The 18,239-nt window shown below is 39.0% G+C and overlaps 1 protein-coding gene across 4 annotated transcripts in view; it reads left to right on the top strand.

The window, feature by feature from the left end:
- wge (BAH domain and coiled-coil containing protein winged eye) overlaps positions 1–18,239 on the top strand; it is a 125,378-nt gene that overhangs the window by 98,354 nt on the left and 8,785 nt on the right. For 3 of the 4 annotated variants that reach the window (XM_028302032.1, XM_028302028.1, XM_028302031.1), the window contains 2 exons: positions 6,746–6,880; positions 15,636–18,094. In XM_028302032.1, coding sequence (XP_028157833.1) covers positions 6,746–6,880; positions 15,636–18,094 — 2,594 coding nt within the window. The remainder of the gene's footprint in view (positions 1–6,745; positions 6,881–15,635; positions 18,095–18,239) is intronic. The other variant, XM_028302030.1, reaches the window with a different exon arrangement.

Below are 18,239 nucleotides of genomic sequence, written 5' to 3'. Positions count from 1 at the left end.
TGAAATTGGACGTTTGCCAAGTTTTTCACGGAAAACTAGCGAAGTTAAGTTATTGGTCGGAAAATCCTAGGTGCATCCGGGTCATACGGCGTCGGATAAACCCTTTTCTTCAGCGCGCGTGATACTAGGCGCGCAGACGTTGCGAGGAGGTGTCGCGGCGTGCCGACCGCGTCTAGTTGCAGGAGTGAGCGAGATAGAACTATCGGTTGGAATGCTGCTGCTAGAGCGAGACGCCGCGGTGAAGGTCAACTGATAGTATGCACAGTGTAGTTTGATGGCAGAGAAAACAGGCAAATACAATATTGGGTTATTGATAACCGCACGGTGATTCATTTATATTAGACTGAACTTCATTCTTATTTTAACGCCAGTAAGGTGTATTATTCTTTATCTTTACATTATATTCAATCCTCTTGTGATCAACATTGTGAACACTAGCTAGACAAAGCTAAATAGTGACGCATAGAATGTTTTATCAAATACCTTAAATACAGACACAAACAAAGTTCCTGATAAATTCACCAATTTTAGAATCAGAATCCAATTTTTTCACACTCTCAAATCTCCGAAACGTTGGCTACTCTGTGTAGCATTTAGCGACAGAGCGAGACAGCGCGCTACGTGCGAGCGCGAGGGGCGGAGCAGCACGTGCTTCCTTTCATAATCGTCGTTTTGCCTCCTCAACCCGCTGCCGCTCCGGTATTACGACTCATTGTGGGAATTTGTTTCGTGAGAAATAGCCGTTATCTTTTATTTTTAACTTTTTATTTTATTTATTTGACGTTCTCTTTTCGTTTTTTCGACTTATGCAAATTCGAATGGCGATTTAAATAAATGAGCTTGGATGTGCACATTCGAGACATATTCGGTTACCGTTTGATTTCGTGTTTATTTTGTGAGAAAGATTGTAATCAAATTAATATTGATATTGTTCTAGTTTGAATTCGGAAAGGATACTTTGCAAACACATTAGGATATATGGGTATTTCGCCAAAAATGGTCAATTTTGCCTAATTTCCTTGGTACGAAATATTTTTTTGTTTTTAACTATTTTTAGTTTTCCATTACATTAAGTAGCAAAAACTAAGCTAATATATCTAAAAGGGGTGTCATAATTCGTTTTAGAAACAAAGTTATAAGGTCATGAATTTTTGGTAGCCAAGGAAATTATTATAAATATTTTTTTCTCTAAGTTTTCTTCTGTGATTTGCTTTTTTTTGTTCGACCCATTTTTGTGTACCTTCGCAAGCCAACATACCAATAAATATTGTATCATTACGACCTTTTTACACAACTAAGGAAGATAAATGCAGTACATTGAGTTTAGAGTTAAAAACAAGTTGTTCTATATCTATTCTGATACTCATTTCTTAAAATGACAATTTTAAACTTATTGCAATAAAGAAATACTCAACATTTTACTATACGCCGAATTAAAAATGGTCTTTTATAAATTCCTAGGTCATTTTATGCCACGGAAAACAAGGAAATTAGGGCCACAGAAATTAGATTTATGCCTAAAAGACACCACAGACAAAAACCTATTTACCCTATGCATTTACTATTTAAATCATGGGTTTACCCCTACAGACACTACATCTGTGTAAATAAACAATAAAATTAATCCATTGTTTAGTTGCAAAAAGCCGTCCAAAGAAATTGACTTTTTAGTAAACAAAAACCCAAGGAGGGACCTACTTATGCGATTTGTCGCGAAACTGGTCTACGCAGTACTGTCCTGCCTCGATGGCCTTTTGGGACGAAATGGCCGAGTGTAACGGTGCAGTGCATTACATTCTAAGTTCTTTCGTTTCGTTACTACAATGGTCGAAATGAAGACCCAGGGAAATTATACTTTTGACTCGGACAAGAACTTAACTTCACTTTATTTCCTTCCTTTAAGTATTTGACATTTAATGTTTTTATTTTCCGATAGCCAAACGTTTCTCAAATATAAAGAGAGTGCTATTAGAATGAAATTACGCTTCAATTTGTTATAGTGTGCCTTCATTTTGGCAAACAACAGTAATGGACATAACAAGGAAATTAGAAAAACGACTTTTGATTAAGTTTTTCTACGCTATTATTTGTAGTATCTGCTATTGTAATAGCAAAAACAAATAAAACTTTTGATGAACTTTCCCATAAAAATAGTTTTATACGTATAGATATAAAAAAACATGTGTTCGCCTGCCTGGACACAGAAAATTTACTGTTTCGGCGAAATACCCATTCTATTGAATAGCGATAAGCTATGATGGTATTATACTGATGGTAATCAGTAGACATTGGAGGTCTTGGAGCCTTTTCTTTATCAGTGAAGGGTATAGCTAAACTTTATTGTTTGTTGTTGAGTTGAGACTTAATTGTTTTAATAGTTTAAAACTGTTCTTATAATGCTACTATCTCTCATTTCTTCCACTGTAGTATCTTTAAATACGACCGAGTTATTTATTTCTAGGGATTTAAATTTAGCCTATGTCTAGGCGAAATAAATTAATTGATCAGAAGAAAATAGGAAGAATCCGCTTCGACTAGATTATAACTCGAAACCATAAAGAGAACCATTTAGGTCATCTCAGTGAAATATTTAGACCCGGCTACGAAGTTTCAAAAGATGAATTTAATATTTAGAAGAAAACCGTAGTGATCCCCTTTACTATCACTTAAAACTGGCCATAACCCTTGAAAACAGGACCAAATTAGTTTTTAAAGGTGAAATAGCCGCACAGTTCGACAATAAAAACTTCCACGAAGCAGTTTACGAGCTAAACAATATTAAACCCTGAATAAACATGGGTAGGTAACAGTTACACGGGCGTGCGGTGTATTTAGGTGATTACTAGTGCCTACCTGATGAACAGATGACGGCTTATCAAGCTGAACACTGATGACGTCTTAATAACAACTAACTAAAGTAGTAATAGTTTTACCAACTAATAAGACCGATTCTGCATCAAATATCGTTAGTATAATGTGCATTGCACCTACACGGTTTTTAATTTGGCGTTTACCGTAAAAAAAGTCGTTGTTACAGAAAATAGAAATACAAGTGAAGTTTATGTCCTTAATGGCCAGCATCAACCTATCAAACGCAATCTCTCACTAGATTACGACTCGGTAATAATTAAAAATTTGAGTTTCAAATTGCATTTGAGGATTTGGAAGTGGATAACCAAAAAGTTGTAGTAGTTCTATTTTTAAAAACGTGTTGAAACTAGAGGCAGACTTAACCTACGTGCTGACGATATTGTTTACGAGATCCAAAAAACAAAGGCTACTGTGAGCTAGCTACTGACCGCCTCAGTTCCAGGAAACCACTTATCACCGCGTTCGCGGTAGGTAGGTATAATAAACAATATTGCTTTATTTCTTTCCTACTTTGTTATGCGTAGTTCTAGAAACATCTACTATTACATCACTTGGATTGTTAGCCAGTGCCTATTTGTCAATTTGCACACAGGAACAGTTATTTTTTGTAGATTTTCTGTATGACCCAAAGCGGATATTGTCAGTGTAAAACATTCAACCCAAGACTTAGTAATAGCATTAACTGCATGTACGCCAATAAAAATAATTCTTAGGAGTAACAAAGGTTTACAGATTCAGAAGTTTGTGGTTACCTACATCTAAAAGAACAGTGAAGATAATTGACTGAACCTAGGAAACTCATGATGATTTATTAAACAGTATAAAAGAGGAAAAAATTGATGGAGAAGAGAACAATAATAATATGATGAAGTTGATAATGACTGAAATATAAATCTACCTTCTAAAACAGATCCAAACTTCAATTAATGCTCGAGTTTGAATCAAGTTCGAGTGTCCTTTCACACTGTCTGCCACGAAATTCGAATCCCTGAATTGATTTGCGCCCAACTTCATTACCATCATTAGTCTCCGTCAGTCCACCGAGCATTGGGGGACGAATGCACTTCAATAAACCCCACCCTTCTCTAGATTGAAGCAATTTGAAGCTGACAATATCAATAATTACTTCAATTTTTAATGCGATCAAAATTTCGAAGAGAAGTTCTTATTCTATACTCTTATAACTGGATTGTATAGTCACAAAATAAATTGTGATTGCAAAATTCAATGAGGAAACAACTATCCAGATGGATGCTTTAATTTTAAAGCTCACATAAAACAGATGACAACAGCACCATGTGCCTAAGGCATCTTTCTTTTCGATTCTTGCTGAACCCTGGACTATGAACTCCTAACACAGGCTTATTTTAATTATTTACCCCATCTACAGGGGTTACTGAGAATATCAGTTCATCAGTAATTTCTACACCACAAATTGCTGTAATCTTAAAAACGTAACATCGTGTATCGCTATAACAACACGTATCCATAAACCAGTTAAAGTAATAACATCGATCATAATACCGAGTAATCGAGTGATAGCAATCAGTAATTTATTTATCATTTGTATCACGATTGCGATATGATCTCAAGTGGAGCATCTTATAATTGCGAAATGTCGTGACGCCACTTCCTGTTATGGCCCTTAATAAATATTGTCTGCTATTAGTGTCGCGTCGTGTCTCTTTGTCAATTTAAAGATAGCTATAAAAAGAGAGACGACTTGTAGAAGTAGCTTTTTTGGTCACACTGTATAATTGGAGGCTAAAACATTTTAAAATTAATAAGTCTCAAAAACGTTGTTCAATTTCACATCTATTCTAGATGATGACATAAATTTCAAAGAATAAATAAAAGTAGAACACATCGAAATAAGTTTAACGCACACACACGATGCAGATGGACTAAAATTACCTCCCAAAATGACCGAACTCGCAGACTTGTTCTTCGCGGTTGTTTTTTCGACTGAGTCGGTATAATCAATCATTGAAAACTAACTGTGCTACTGCCAATTTCCAATTAAATCATAAGACTGCATATTTGGGACCGGTTTTTGAAACGGACAAAATTTTATTTTATTAGTTTAAAGGGTCAGCACAAACTTATCCCATCAAAAACAATACTTGTCAAAAAAACCAAGTCTCGCAACTCAGTTGTTCTACGGTAAAAAGTTGTGAGATCCATGTAATACCAAGTCCAGGCCAGGNACAGCAGTTATGTATCTAGAAAACTGGACCGAAATTGAAAAATTTTACTCGACTTGGCGGTTGCACTACCGTGCCCCCAAATATTTTAGTTTTTCCTTGATTCATACACCAAACACTACTTATATTCCAAATTTGAAGCTTCTAGGTCTGCTAGAAGTGCCTTAGAATTTTGATGATCGGTGAGTCAGTCAGTGAGTCAGTGAGTCAGTGAGTCAGTGAGTGACAAAATTAAGTAACTTTGACCCGTTATAATTCTTAAACTACTGGTTCAAATTGAATGAAATTTTAAATATACCGTGTCTTTACAATGCCTGCATAGCTAATGAAAATTCAGCCTTCTAGTTTTATCTACAACGAAGTTACAGGCGGTCGAAAATGGCCTGAATTGCTTCGAGAAAAGGATGGTACGGCCGTGCCGCTTTTTTGCTCGACTTGGTGGGGGCACTGCCGTGCCCCCAGATATCACCATCACAGAGCAAGTAGCCCATTTAGTTTAGAATAACATGACGAAAAGCAGATTTAGATAATTTAAATTGTTTCTAGTGATCTAACTATCAATTGGGAGGGAAAATAAAGGTCGTAGTTTGGAAGATAATGATTTTCCCACCATACCATACCCATAAGTATTGCGAATAGTTCCGATGATCGGATACAGTTGATATAATTCTGCAGAACAATCTCCATAAATTGGTTCCATTATCGTTACTCCCAATCACTACATTAACTACCTAACCTACGCTATTCTTAAGACAACCGAAATCGTATTGCCCTTTTAAATTGTCACAGAATAAATGAATTTACAAGCATATTTCAGCAGTGCACCTAATTTAAAATGTTTGAGCGGTATCTACTGTCAGTCGATTGATTTTTGTGTGTTTATTTATTTATAAATTTTCTGGTTATGAAGTTGATGGAAAGTTAGACGATTTACCTTGATTGTCTCTGGAAAGTTAACTTTGAACGTCAGGTTTTCCCTCAACTTCATGACTAGAAAACTGTGCTTTCTGGTCAATTTCAAGAAAAGCAAACTGAATCATTGTAAGTTCACTATTAATTTAGTCAGACCCATGATTTCCAGATTTAGGCAAACGAATCAATTGGTCGACTACATACTTACTTAAAGTCATTGCATTATACGGATTCAAGTCTATTAGTTACACTACACGACTTTAATCGTTTAAAATAACGAGTAATTTTTACTTACTGCAAAATTAATAATTTTCTAATTTATTCCTAATATTTTCTTGAAATTGATCTACGTATATTCTGAATGCCATTATTTTTTTTATTTTTTCTTTGATTGTGCCTTGCCATTTGCGTAAACGAACACGAAACCGCAATAATTTTGATCGATTAAAAGAAATAATTGGTCAGAAACAACTAGCGCCAGAATATACGAAGTTGGTGCATCAATCGCGTGCGAATACTCGCGAATTAATCGATATAAGTGCGGTTTTGTATTCGTTTATCAAAATGATCGTGGCGCAGGTGCACTATGCTGGAAATTGGTCGAACAGAAGCGCGAGCACGCACCGCGAAACTAACTAGAAAGTGCGTGTTTACACTACATCTGACCAATTTCTCGCAGTGTATCCGCGCCATAATAAAATTCGAAATACATTATTATTTATTAATCGTTATCGCATGTGTGCAACACGTGTTGCTAGCGGCGACGTCACACTGGCCTCACCCCACAGAGCAGGCGGCCATGGCGGTCGGCGTCGCCAACGTGGTGTGCGACGAGCGGCCCGCCCTGTGGCCCGCCCCGCCCGCCCCGCCCGCGCCCCTCTGGCAGTACCCCGGTAAGCACCTCCTGCGATCTCTGCGCGCCTGGTAGATACGCGCCAACTGCGTTGCGAGACCGCGACAGTGTTGCCACCTTGCACATTATGACGTCACTAGTTTGGAGTCAGATGACAATGGAATGTTGTTTGATAATAAATAATTAATGAAAATTACTAAATTAGTGAATTTGAAAAGTAATAGGAGTAAGATATTGAAAAAAAAAGATATATTTTTTTAATTAATTTTGGCTAAAGATTTTTTTTACATTTTGTTCTGCTACAAAATTGGTGGATATTGATTACGTTAAGATTTATTCTGTAGTCATCCTTCCACGGAATATCAAAAGAAAAAAATCTGTATCTAATCTAAAGTCAATAAAATATTTTGTTCTGCATGAGTGGGACATCCACAAAAGTATTTTTAGGTACTAAAATTCAGAAAATTGATCTCAAACTCTAAAATCAGTAAGTCTAGGGTCAAAATCCCAAGGTGGCAGCATTTCCTTCGTCCTAGAACCATTCTTAGAACACCTTCCACTCATGCTGCTTTGGTACCAACATTGCAACTCGCGCTGGCCGGTCACCCGACCGGTTACCCGGCGCGATGCGAAAGGTCACTTTTTACTCCACCCGCAACGCGAGCCGCGACTCCGCAAATTGGCGGTGTTACACAACTCCGTTCGCTTGTATCTACCAGTTACCAGTGCCCCGAATACGCTAATTTTTAACGTCTCCAATACGCGCTTCTCCTCCAGTTGCGCTCTGTTTTTCATTCCAGCTGAGGTGCAAATTCGGTATCACGGTATTGGACGTACCTTCCTAGTATTTTCATTGTCACATGAGATATTTAGGCTGAGTTACACCTCACCCACCCACCCACCACCTAACTTTGACCGTAACTGTGACGATAACCGGTGTTTTTTGTATAGAGTTTGACAGATTTATGACGTTTGTCAAAGTTAAAGTAAGCTGGTGCAACTCAGCCTTAGCTTTACGTTTACGTCTTCGTTTCAACTAGCTGTCAAGTGTCAAAACGATACCGCGGTACGGATTTGTCGAAACAGCTGATGTTCGTTCGTCGTCCGAGCACGTTGAAGATGAAATTTTTAGCGTAATCGCGGCCCAGTTACCACGTCCTTTGTTTTTGTTGATAACACATTATAATACGACTTTTACTATGAATATGCAATTATGGTAAACGAACGTTTATGTCTACGAGAGCGTGACGAGATTGTATCGGTAGTTTGAAACCTGTGATCATTAAGTGCTCGAAAACAATCTTGCAGCACGTTTTGTAGGAATTGGAATATCTAAGTGGGTAAATAAGTTTATTTATTAGCTTTTGATCAAAGTCGATTAAGTATGTAGTAAGTAAATGATTAAATGATTCTATTAAGAAGTAGGTATTGTCCAAATTAACGATGTATCTCCGTCAATTGCTTCGTCTTACCTAGGTAAATATGCGACATGACAGCAACGAATATCGTGGCATTCGTGGCAGTATTTATATTAAGTAAGTATATTATCACACACTTGATTATTTTCAGCATGGCTATTGTTGCAGTTAAGAATTCTCTTATCTATCCATGGCTTTAATTAAAAGAGAAATGATGGCACAAATAAGAAAAATCAGCAACAGAGCCGAATACTTGAAACGGACTTAGAAAAATCTTACTTCAGCCGAAAGATGTCCACTGCTGGACAAAGGCCTCTCCCAAGGATTTCCACAAAGACCGGTCCTGAACTGCCCGCATCCAGGTACTTCCCGCGAACTTCACCAGATCGTCGGTCCATCTAGTGAGAGGCCTGCCCACGCTACGTCTTCCGGCTCGTGGTCGCCACTCAAGAACTTAGCTTAAAATTCTTCTCTGCTACGTAAAAAACTCGTACAAAAATCTTATTCAGAAGCCACTTCCGAATCAAGGCAAAGTGAGAAATTGAACACTAGAATAATGAATTGAGGGTTCTTTGTGTTAATGAATTGCAAAAAGCTCAAAAGCCCGGATGAGCTGGTATTAACGCGATCGTGTTTCTGCGCCGGCGCAAAAAGAAATCTCGACGTAGGTGGTGAATAATATGAATTTTGAAACGGGAAAAAATATCATCATTTGAATTATGAGTTGAGAACTAATCTATACTATCTATACTAATTATAAATGCGAAAGTAACTCTATCTGTCTTGCTTTCATGCCTAAACCACCGAACCGATTTTGATGAAATTTGGCATAGAGATAGTTTGAGTCCCGGGAAAGGACATAGTATAGATTTCATCCCAGTTTTTGAAACAGGGACGCGCGCCATAAGGTTTTTCTGAGACAAACAAAATTCGAAAGTTAGTTACTGATATAGTGCGTGGAATTATCATTTTGAAGATTTTTTGTTAGGACTCGTTCTCCCATAAAACTGGCCTGTCATGTAAACACACTTAAGGCTGGATTGCACCATATTTTTCAGCCATAGGACGTATACTGCTGAACATAGGCCTCCCCCAATGCTTTGCACCATCTTATTTTAACATAACAAACGTCAAATATCTGTCAAACTCCACAAAAAAGGCGGTTAAACATCAGTTATAGTTACCATCCATCAGTAACCATCGTTATAGTTACGGTTAAACTTAGATGGGGCAACCAAGCCTAAATGTGTTTGAAATTAAATTTACAAATTCGAACGGATAGGTTTTTTGCGGGACACTGCGAACTGGATGTTCGTGTGAACGTTAATATTAAAACACGCATACCACTAAACGGGATTCTGCAAAAAACATGATGTCTCCGTGCGAAGAAGCCCTAAGTTTGAAGATTCTTGTAAACGATTTGCTTTTTAGAAGTTTTCAGCAATACGAAAACTAACGCTTTGAAATCGCGCGTTGGAGATATTCCATACTAAACGGCACTTACTAGCATTCAACAAGCGTTTAACTGTTTATTATTATGGGTGTAGTTTTTACAAATATTTCATATGGAAAGTCCACAGTTAAAGGTTAGATCAGAGGTGTCCAATTTTACATAGTTGATTCTGTAGTTATTTCACATGAACATTGAGAGTTGAGAATTGACATTCTAGAAAGATGAGGAAATGGCAAGTTTATTAAGTAAGGTATTTTTTATGATTAAATAGAATATACCCGAGTATACAACGTAAGCTTATTTACTTCAGTCCAATAGACTGTACTTACGCTATGCTTTGCCTGGATTAACGAAAGAGCTTCAGTTTTTTGTATCGTGTCGTGCCTATGCTATGTTGCAAAACTAAATTACCTAGGATGCTTTCTTTACTAAATACTTAATAATTTAAAAATCATTGTTAGTTCGTTACTTGATATTGATAAATTAATCAATTCGAAATTACAAATATCAAAGATTAAAATAGCAGCTTCCGTGTCCTATAAAATGAATGAATACGCCACAAGAAATTAATCTTGTTAAGCACCTAATAAACAGATTGTCATCATTACCGATACATCTCGTCGCTCACGGCAGCCGTCCACAAAATGGATCTGAGCGGAACTGTCACTTCCACGCCGTAAATTATCCCACTAAAAAAACAACTCAAAAATCGTAAAAACTTATCGATAACCGGGGCCGAGCAGCGGACGGCCCTATTCCAGTCCGCTCCGCCTCCTTAGCCCCGCCCAGAAACGCGTCTCGGCCAATAAGAGCCGCGCGCGTTTCAAAGGCGGTCTATCATTCTACCGCCTCAGTTCTTTTAGTGATGGGAATTAGTGGTTTTTTGCGTTTTATGTTTTTTCTTGTCGGCGGCGTTATGTTTTAATGGCGATCGCTGCGTGCGAGTCGGCTCACGCGACCGCTCCGAGCAGTTGATTGCGAGCGAATGGTTATAAATTGAGCGCCCGAAGAATGTTTGTTGTTCCGCTAATGCCGTTGAAATTACTCTGTCGCTTTTTTTCTAACGACGTTTTTAGATGATGTTAACATAACTTTTTTCAGCATAATTGGCTATTAAAGCGACGTTTATTTATCGGTACAATACTTATTATGACTTTTTGCGGGATTTTTTTAAATGTCAAAATGGCAATGTTTTTATTTATTTAAAAGTTGATCCGCTTCAGATGTTTCAATTTAACGTAAATTATATTTCCTTGTTGAACCTTAACATTGACCAATTAAAATGAATTTGTTACAGCTGTTAGAGTTAATTGGATTGTCAGGCGTTTGACAGCGAAATTAATCGCCATCTTCGCTCACGTGTCACGTGGTGCCTCTAGTGTAGTTTGACGTTGACCTTTGGAGTTATTAAATAAGCCCTCTTTCAAACTTTGTTGCAGTAATGGACATAGAAAGGTTTCTAATTACGATCTTCTTGATCCGTAGTTAAAATAACCGTTAGTTTTTGTGACAAGTGGTTAAAAAATATCAGCAAAATGCGTTTTTCGAACGATTTATTTGCTGTATTTTAGTACAATTTTTACTTAGTATTGGTATATTGGTATAAATTTTGTTAATTTATTTTTACTGCTAATCAAAAAACTGAGCATTAGCCGTGATGAGAATAATTTATTAGTTAAGCCACAGGTTAAGCCCGGTTTCTGAATTAAGATTTCTAGCTTGAACGTCATCTTCTACTCAAGAATGAATTTCATATGAAAAGTTCATACTTGATCAAATGATCACGCTGAAGCCAAAAATCTAAATTCAGGAACAGGGCCTAGAAATTAGACATGATGAATTTGAAAAATATAAATTTTGTGGCGTTTTAACTACTTTGAAGATGCTTTATCTAATTAGTAGGACAATTAGATTTTTAACAAAAGTTAACATCGGCATCTAGTTTAGCGGTTTTTGTCGTAAAAATAGGTCGTGATTAGTGGAGCAAGTGCTCATCAGTCCCCTTACATTTCCTAAAGGAATCCCTTCCGTGTGTAGTGTGTGCTATCCAATTTATGATAGTGAAATTCTAATCGGAATTAATTAACTAAGTACCTAATATAAAATCGCCATACACAGTTTGCTTGACGAGTAGGTAACTGCCCCTCCAATTAACCCGTCTGGCCAACATGGGGAGAGGCCAGATCCTCCACTTGCTGGTAAATTAGAAGGTCGTGTTTCTTCAGTGGAGAGTAAATGACCCGATGATGATGATGAAGTGATGCCAAGATGCCAAAGTGCCAAGGCATACTTTTCTAAAAAAAAATTAATATGAAGCATCAAAATGGAAAACCTTTGTTTTTTGTACATGGTAACTTAGGCTGAGTTGCACCATGTAACTTTAACGGTAACTATGACGATAACCGGTGCATTTTGTGTGACAGACTTTTTTTTTTGTCGCGGAGGAAATGCTTTGCGCACCGTCACCATATACTAATCGGAATTTAACAATCTCCGAAAGTCTGTCAAACTCCATACAAAAAACACCGGTTATCGTTCGTTATAGTTACGATTAAAGTTAGGTGGTGCAAGTACTCAGCCTTAGTGTTCATAAGGATCATATTGCCAGAAGGAAGGGTCCAAATTAACCGGTTAGCAACTTAAGTTTTTAAAACACTTAAAACACGAATATTGCACTCATTTCGATCCAAGTTGTCAAATTAAGACCCTTCGGCTTCACATTTTAATTCCACCCATCGGAATCTTCTTTCCGATGTATAATTATCGATATCTCCGTCTCTTTCTAGTTAAGTAGGGACGTGCAAAGAATTACACCGGTGGGCAATCGATTTGACTCATTAACGCAATTTCGGAGGAATTAACAAGGCATTCCGATGCGTTAAGTAGGGCTGTCAACTGTCAATTTTAAATAATAGTGTGTTGTATTACAAATTTAAGTAGTGGTATCTTTATCGCGCCTTGATGTGTTTCATGAATACAAAAATTCAAGTCATTAAAATGACATTTTCAAGCTCAAAGCAGCAGAGCTGTTGCTGTTCAAAACTTGATCTAATATTAAGCATAGATTAAGAATCGTTGAAGATCAATTACAGATTAATTTATGACTTAGGTTGAATCCCATTTTGAGGCTTGTTTATTTATTTTTGAAACGAATTCAAGAAACAGTCCTCCTGCAGTGGGGACAAGTGGAGAACTAGAGACTAAGGCTGGGTTGCACCATCTTACTTTAACTTTGACAAACGTCAAAAATCTGTCAAATTCCATACAAAAACCACCGGTTATCGTAAAAGTTACGGTCAAAATTAGGTGGTGAAACTCAGCCTAAGTAAAACTAAAAAGCTTAAGCTTATGAATAGGGATGATGACTGGGTAATGAAATCGAAATTCTATTTAGTCCGTCAGACAGATAATAAAAAAATGTTGGAGATATTTTTCAATTTTTTTCATAATCGAATAATGTTGAGTTAAAATATCGCGTGACGTCACTTTTGAGTAAAAAATCTACTCAAGGGTGACGTAACGCGCCATTTCAACTCGATGTAGCACTGTTATTATTTAATTATTAAAGAAAATAAAAAATATGAGTAATATTTTCCAGATATCTGTCTGACGGACAAATAATTGAAATTTTGTCATCTAGCCTAGAATTGAGTTTTGAGCGTTGTTTTTACAGGACTTTTAAACAACTAAATAAATATAAAAACAGTGGCAACCATACCTCGTAGTACGTTCACGGACTAGCGATCCGGGCGTTCTGGGAGGTTTCCCGCATAATCTGTGACTTGTTTGATTGCCCTCTATTTGTTCAGACTATACAATATCGTTGAATAATCACCCCTATTACAAGCAACATAAGATACTGATACGATAAGATACGTTTGCCTCCTATCACATAAAAAAAAAAAAAAAAAACTACGGTGTCAATCTTGACGTGTCGCCGCCTATTTGTATACAGACAGACAGACGGACAGTTAACTTTAATGACGCCTTTGTTTTGTTTTTTCCGTTTGATGGCTGCGCCCGCGCCGCGTTTTATTCTCGTATTGTCTGGTTTTTACATTTATTTGAATAACGTTACATGTATTAACATAAAATATTTATTTAGATAGTTTTCCTAGAAGTTTAAAAAATATAAAGTAATGTATTTTTAAGGAATGTTCTTTACTAAACTTTAGTTATTTAAACCTTGCTATCTTTACTTACAATACAGTATATTGATGCAGTTGACAGCACATTAAAAACTACATAAGCTGAGTTGCACCATTTTATTTTAACCGTAAGAATAACATTAACCGGTGCTTTTTGTGTGGAGTTTGACAGATTTTTGACGTTTGTCAAAGTTAAAGTAAGATGGTGCAACCCAGCCTTAGACATATTTATAAAAAAAAATCAGTAGACGTTACTAAAGATATGCAATACTAAATTCATTGGGGAGTCACATTATGGAGGGTAGCAATAGCAAGGACAGGGTACCATAAAACATGGTTTTATTTTTTGCATTGGAATTGGACTCTCACAAAAAATTGCTCATAGACTAGGTACATTACGTGGCGATGACGAGTTACAGTCATGTCATTTCGTAATATTATATTGACCGAATACAATTTTTTTTTCTCTTTCTGCTTCACCATACCATGTCATTGTCCTGTGGGTATTATTTTATCCTACTTTTGGTACTTTCTGTTTGTAATGTGTGTCTCTGTTATGTAAATAAACGTTTTATCTATCTTCTATATATATAAAAATGAAACCCGCTTTCCGTTGTCACGACATAACATGAAAACGGCTTGACCGATTTGGCTGATTTTTTTTTGTAGTTTTCTAATACTCTGTACAAGGTTTTTACGGAAAAAAATATAAAGAAAATCTCTACGCTAAGGCGGTACGAAGTTCGCCGGGTCAGCTAGTTACAAATAAATGCTGACACGTCACAAAGTAGGTACCTACATCATACTTCAAACTCTTCATTGTATACGCTATAAATATTAAATAGATACTTATTCACATCATATTGTCGACACGAATATCTCAATAAAGCTGCTAAAAGCATGCCTAATGCGTAGATAATCTTTTAATGTACCACCAGCAAGTTAAGCTAAACACTGTGAGGTCTTATGCAGTTGGAACAAGGTTGAAATTGCAACGGAAATGTATAGCCTAATCTGTACCCACTCCTGCGCATCTCCGGAAGTAACGCTGTAGAATACTAATTTCGTATCTTTAGCATCAAACGCACTCTATTATCAACCTTATTCTGAAGCAGAAATAGCTCATTATTGTTCTTGACTCTAAACTGCACTGTAAGGCTGTCTCTGTCTAATGTACAGTGATAGACAGAGAGAAAAAATGTGCGTGTGAGGTCGGCATTTTAACGCCGTAAAATCATGTTCAAATCGTGATGGTTTTACTTTTTACAGACAACACGAATGATACTGATCTAACAATTTGTTCTAAGACCAGAGAATATTGAAATAGTTTTATGGGTGTTATTTGATACTTCCGTTGAAAATGAATGACAAGGCTGACTGATGACTTTGAAATAAAAATAATGATACAGGATACAGGATCTTTGAATCTTGAAATTTTAACGGCAATATTCAACAATAAGTCTTATTATAGTACTTAAGATTATTTAATACTTAAGATTTCATAGCTGATCTCAACTGTGATGATGGTTTCATTATTCTATAGTTCTCTAGCGGAGAATAGTTTACCATAATTGCAAAGTATACACTCCCCCTTAGTCCCCTTACTAATAAAAAGTTACAGAGTTATTGAACACTGTTTTAAAATGTCATTTCCATACTAAACGTCACTTTAAAACACTGTTCAACGAGCGTGTAAGTTTTATTAGTAAGGGGGTTAGTGTTTTGTTTAAAAAGTGATTTAAAACGTCTTTGAAACTTGTATTCTCTGTATTTCAGCTCAAGTGTCCATGGAGAGCATGATGGTCGGCGGCGTCGGCGTCGGCGGCGTAGGCTCCGTCGGCGGCGGTGTGCCTTCCGTCGGCGGCTTCCAGCTCGTGCGAGAGCCTACTTCAGGAGCGCTACTGCTGCTTCCGACGCCGCCCGATTTACAACACGCGGTCGTTTGGGGCGGCGTGCCCTACCCCTCCGCGCCCCTCATCCTCCCCCCTGCCCCCCACCCTCCACACCACCTCCAGCTCCTCTCCGGGGACCTGCTAGCCTCCACAGCCACACTACAACACACTCACACGCACTCCACCCGACTTGTCACACTAGCACCCGCTCCAGCCCCTCAACCACACCCTACCCATACAGCTGACAAAAGAAAACCCATCATCCAACCCCTCATAACCCCTCATGCGCTAATAAAGATCGAACCAGAACCGTCCCAAGAGAAACCTCAACCCACCTTCGCCCCAGAACCGGTTCAACCGCCGATGATGGCGACGCATCTGTACTACCAGCCGGAGTTCCCGGAACAAGCTTGCAGGTACCAGGCGCCTTCCCCGGCGGCCCCTCCGACGCCTCCGCCTGAAGCTAACGAAGCCCCCGCCCAGAAAGACGCATCGAATCAAACTGACCACATCGATGAGGATGACGAATCTCCCAATCATGCCGATGAGGACGAAAGAGAAATCGCGTGCGTCGGCGTTGCTCACTTCCCCGAAGACAATAGTGTGCAAACGCAAACTATTTTACAGCCTTCCTCTATTGACAGCGCTGAGGAATCCTCCTCCGAAGGCATGGCAACTTCTGCCGTGGTGGGAGCGGTCGAGAAGGCAATAGACGCGATCGAGAGAGACGAGGCGATGGACAATTCCAGCAGCGGAGGATCTCATGATCTGGTCATAGACACGGCTAACACTTCGCCTATACAGCACCCCCCGCCGGCCCCTCGGCCGCCAGTCGATGTCAGTGGACTAGAACTACTGTCAAACAGCATCGAACAGTTCGAGAGAACCACTCCTGGCACCAGCATGCCCACTTTAGATCCCACACCGCTAACAATTGACACCAGAACATCAACAAAATTAACATTGTTGAATTTGAAGACGTCACCAAAATCTCCACCCAGAACCGAAGCTGAACCTCATGCTCGTTTTGAGTTTCCCTCCGCGGAACCCAGCACTAGTGAAAGCGCCAAGCCATCTTTGGACGGCCTCGGCCTGCTATGTGCGTTAGCCGAGCAAAGATTCATGGAGGAAGTCGAAAACCCTCCGGCAAACCTCTCAATGTCTTCCCGTCCGTTTATAAAGAGCGAACCGTTGTTGAGTCCCACCGAAAGAGACAGATCCGCGGAGAAAAAGGAAAGACATAGGCATAGAGATGGAGATTCTTCCAGTGAGAGAAGGAGAAAAAGGAGCCGCGACCGTGCCGAACGGCTACGTCATAAGATGGAAAAGATGCGACGACACAAAAGGGAAAGAGATCAAGATGAAGGAAGAAACAATGGCGGTGAAATAGAGGCAAGCCTTAGACGAGTGACCGCGTGCTCCTGTGGGTCTAATAACTGCAGCCACGCTTCGGCCGTGCCTTCCGCCCACGATCTGGTCAATGCGATAGAAAAAGACATGAGAGAAAGACTGCAAGACCTCCAGCGTCAATGTGATGAAAAGAGAGCGCAACTGAATGCCTTAACCCCTCCCTTACCTGCCTTATCGACGCCTCCCACGCCTTCCACTCCGGCTCTATCCCCCGACTCGGATAGAGGGTCTTCAAAGAAACGAAAAGTAGGCAGACCGCGAAAAGTTTCTAGTCCAGATTCAACGGAGACGATCGTTGCTAAGAAGCCGAAATCCAAAAGCAGTTTGGTCGGGTACTTGCTGGCGAAAGGCAAATTGAAAGGGGGCATCCTCTGCACGAGAGGAGAGCCTTCGAGAGATGAGGCCAGGACGAGCAAAGTGCGTCCTAAGCTGAAAGCGGAGCCGATTCTCAAGGTGCACTCGGAGGAGGAAGAATCAGAATGGGGCCTTAATAGATCTGCGAGTTCTTCCATGGAGAGTCTGAACGAGGTGCGGCAGAAGAATCGGGAGAAAGTAGATCGGTTGGTGCGGAAACATTCGCGCGACGATTTGCCCGAGTTGGAGTTCGCTATACGTAGGGCGAGTGCTTCCAGTGATAGTGATAAGGAGAGGCGTAAAGCCAAAAAGCGGCGGAAGAGTGTTAAATCCAAGGAAAGACACGAGGGAGAAGTTAGTGAACAGAATTCGGAGCCAGTGGCGTCGAAAGTTTCGAGGTGTACGCTGACCGAAGACAAGCTTGATTCGTCTCCAAGAGTCCTGACTGCCATGGGAGGGCTGTTCTACGCCGGCAAGCTGAGTGCTGTCCAGGCTCCTGACGTATACGCCATAACGTTAGACGGCGAAAGAGGCAATAAGCCTCACATACTGTCCAGAGAGGAAACACTGCGAGATGCTGTAAGTAAAACCTTTCTAATTCGATTCCCTTTCAGAACCATGTAAGTGCCCCTTACTTGTTACGTAGATTTCGCTTACGAATTGGCTGTTTTAATACTGAATAATCAATTCTTACGTGATCTTTATTATGACAAAAATTAAAAAT

Source organism: Ostrinia furnacalis, unplaced genomic scaffold, assembly GCF_004193835.3.
Source record: "Ostrinia furnacalis isolate ACB-3 unplaced genomic scaffold, ASM419383v2 OfSCF1066, whole genome shotgun sequence".
Classification (NCBI taxonomy): Eukaryota; Metazoa; Arthropoda; class Insecta; order Lepidoptera; family Crambidae; genus Ostrinia; species Ostrinia furnacalis.
Note: the sequence above shows the minus strand (reverse complement) of the source record. Positions and strands in the feature narration are given on the sequence as shown.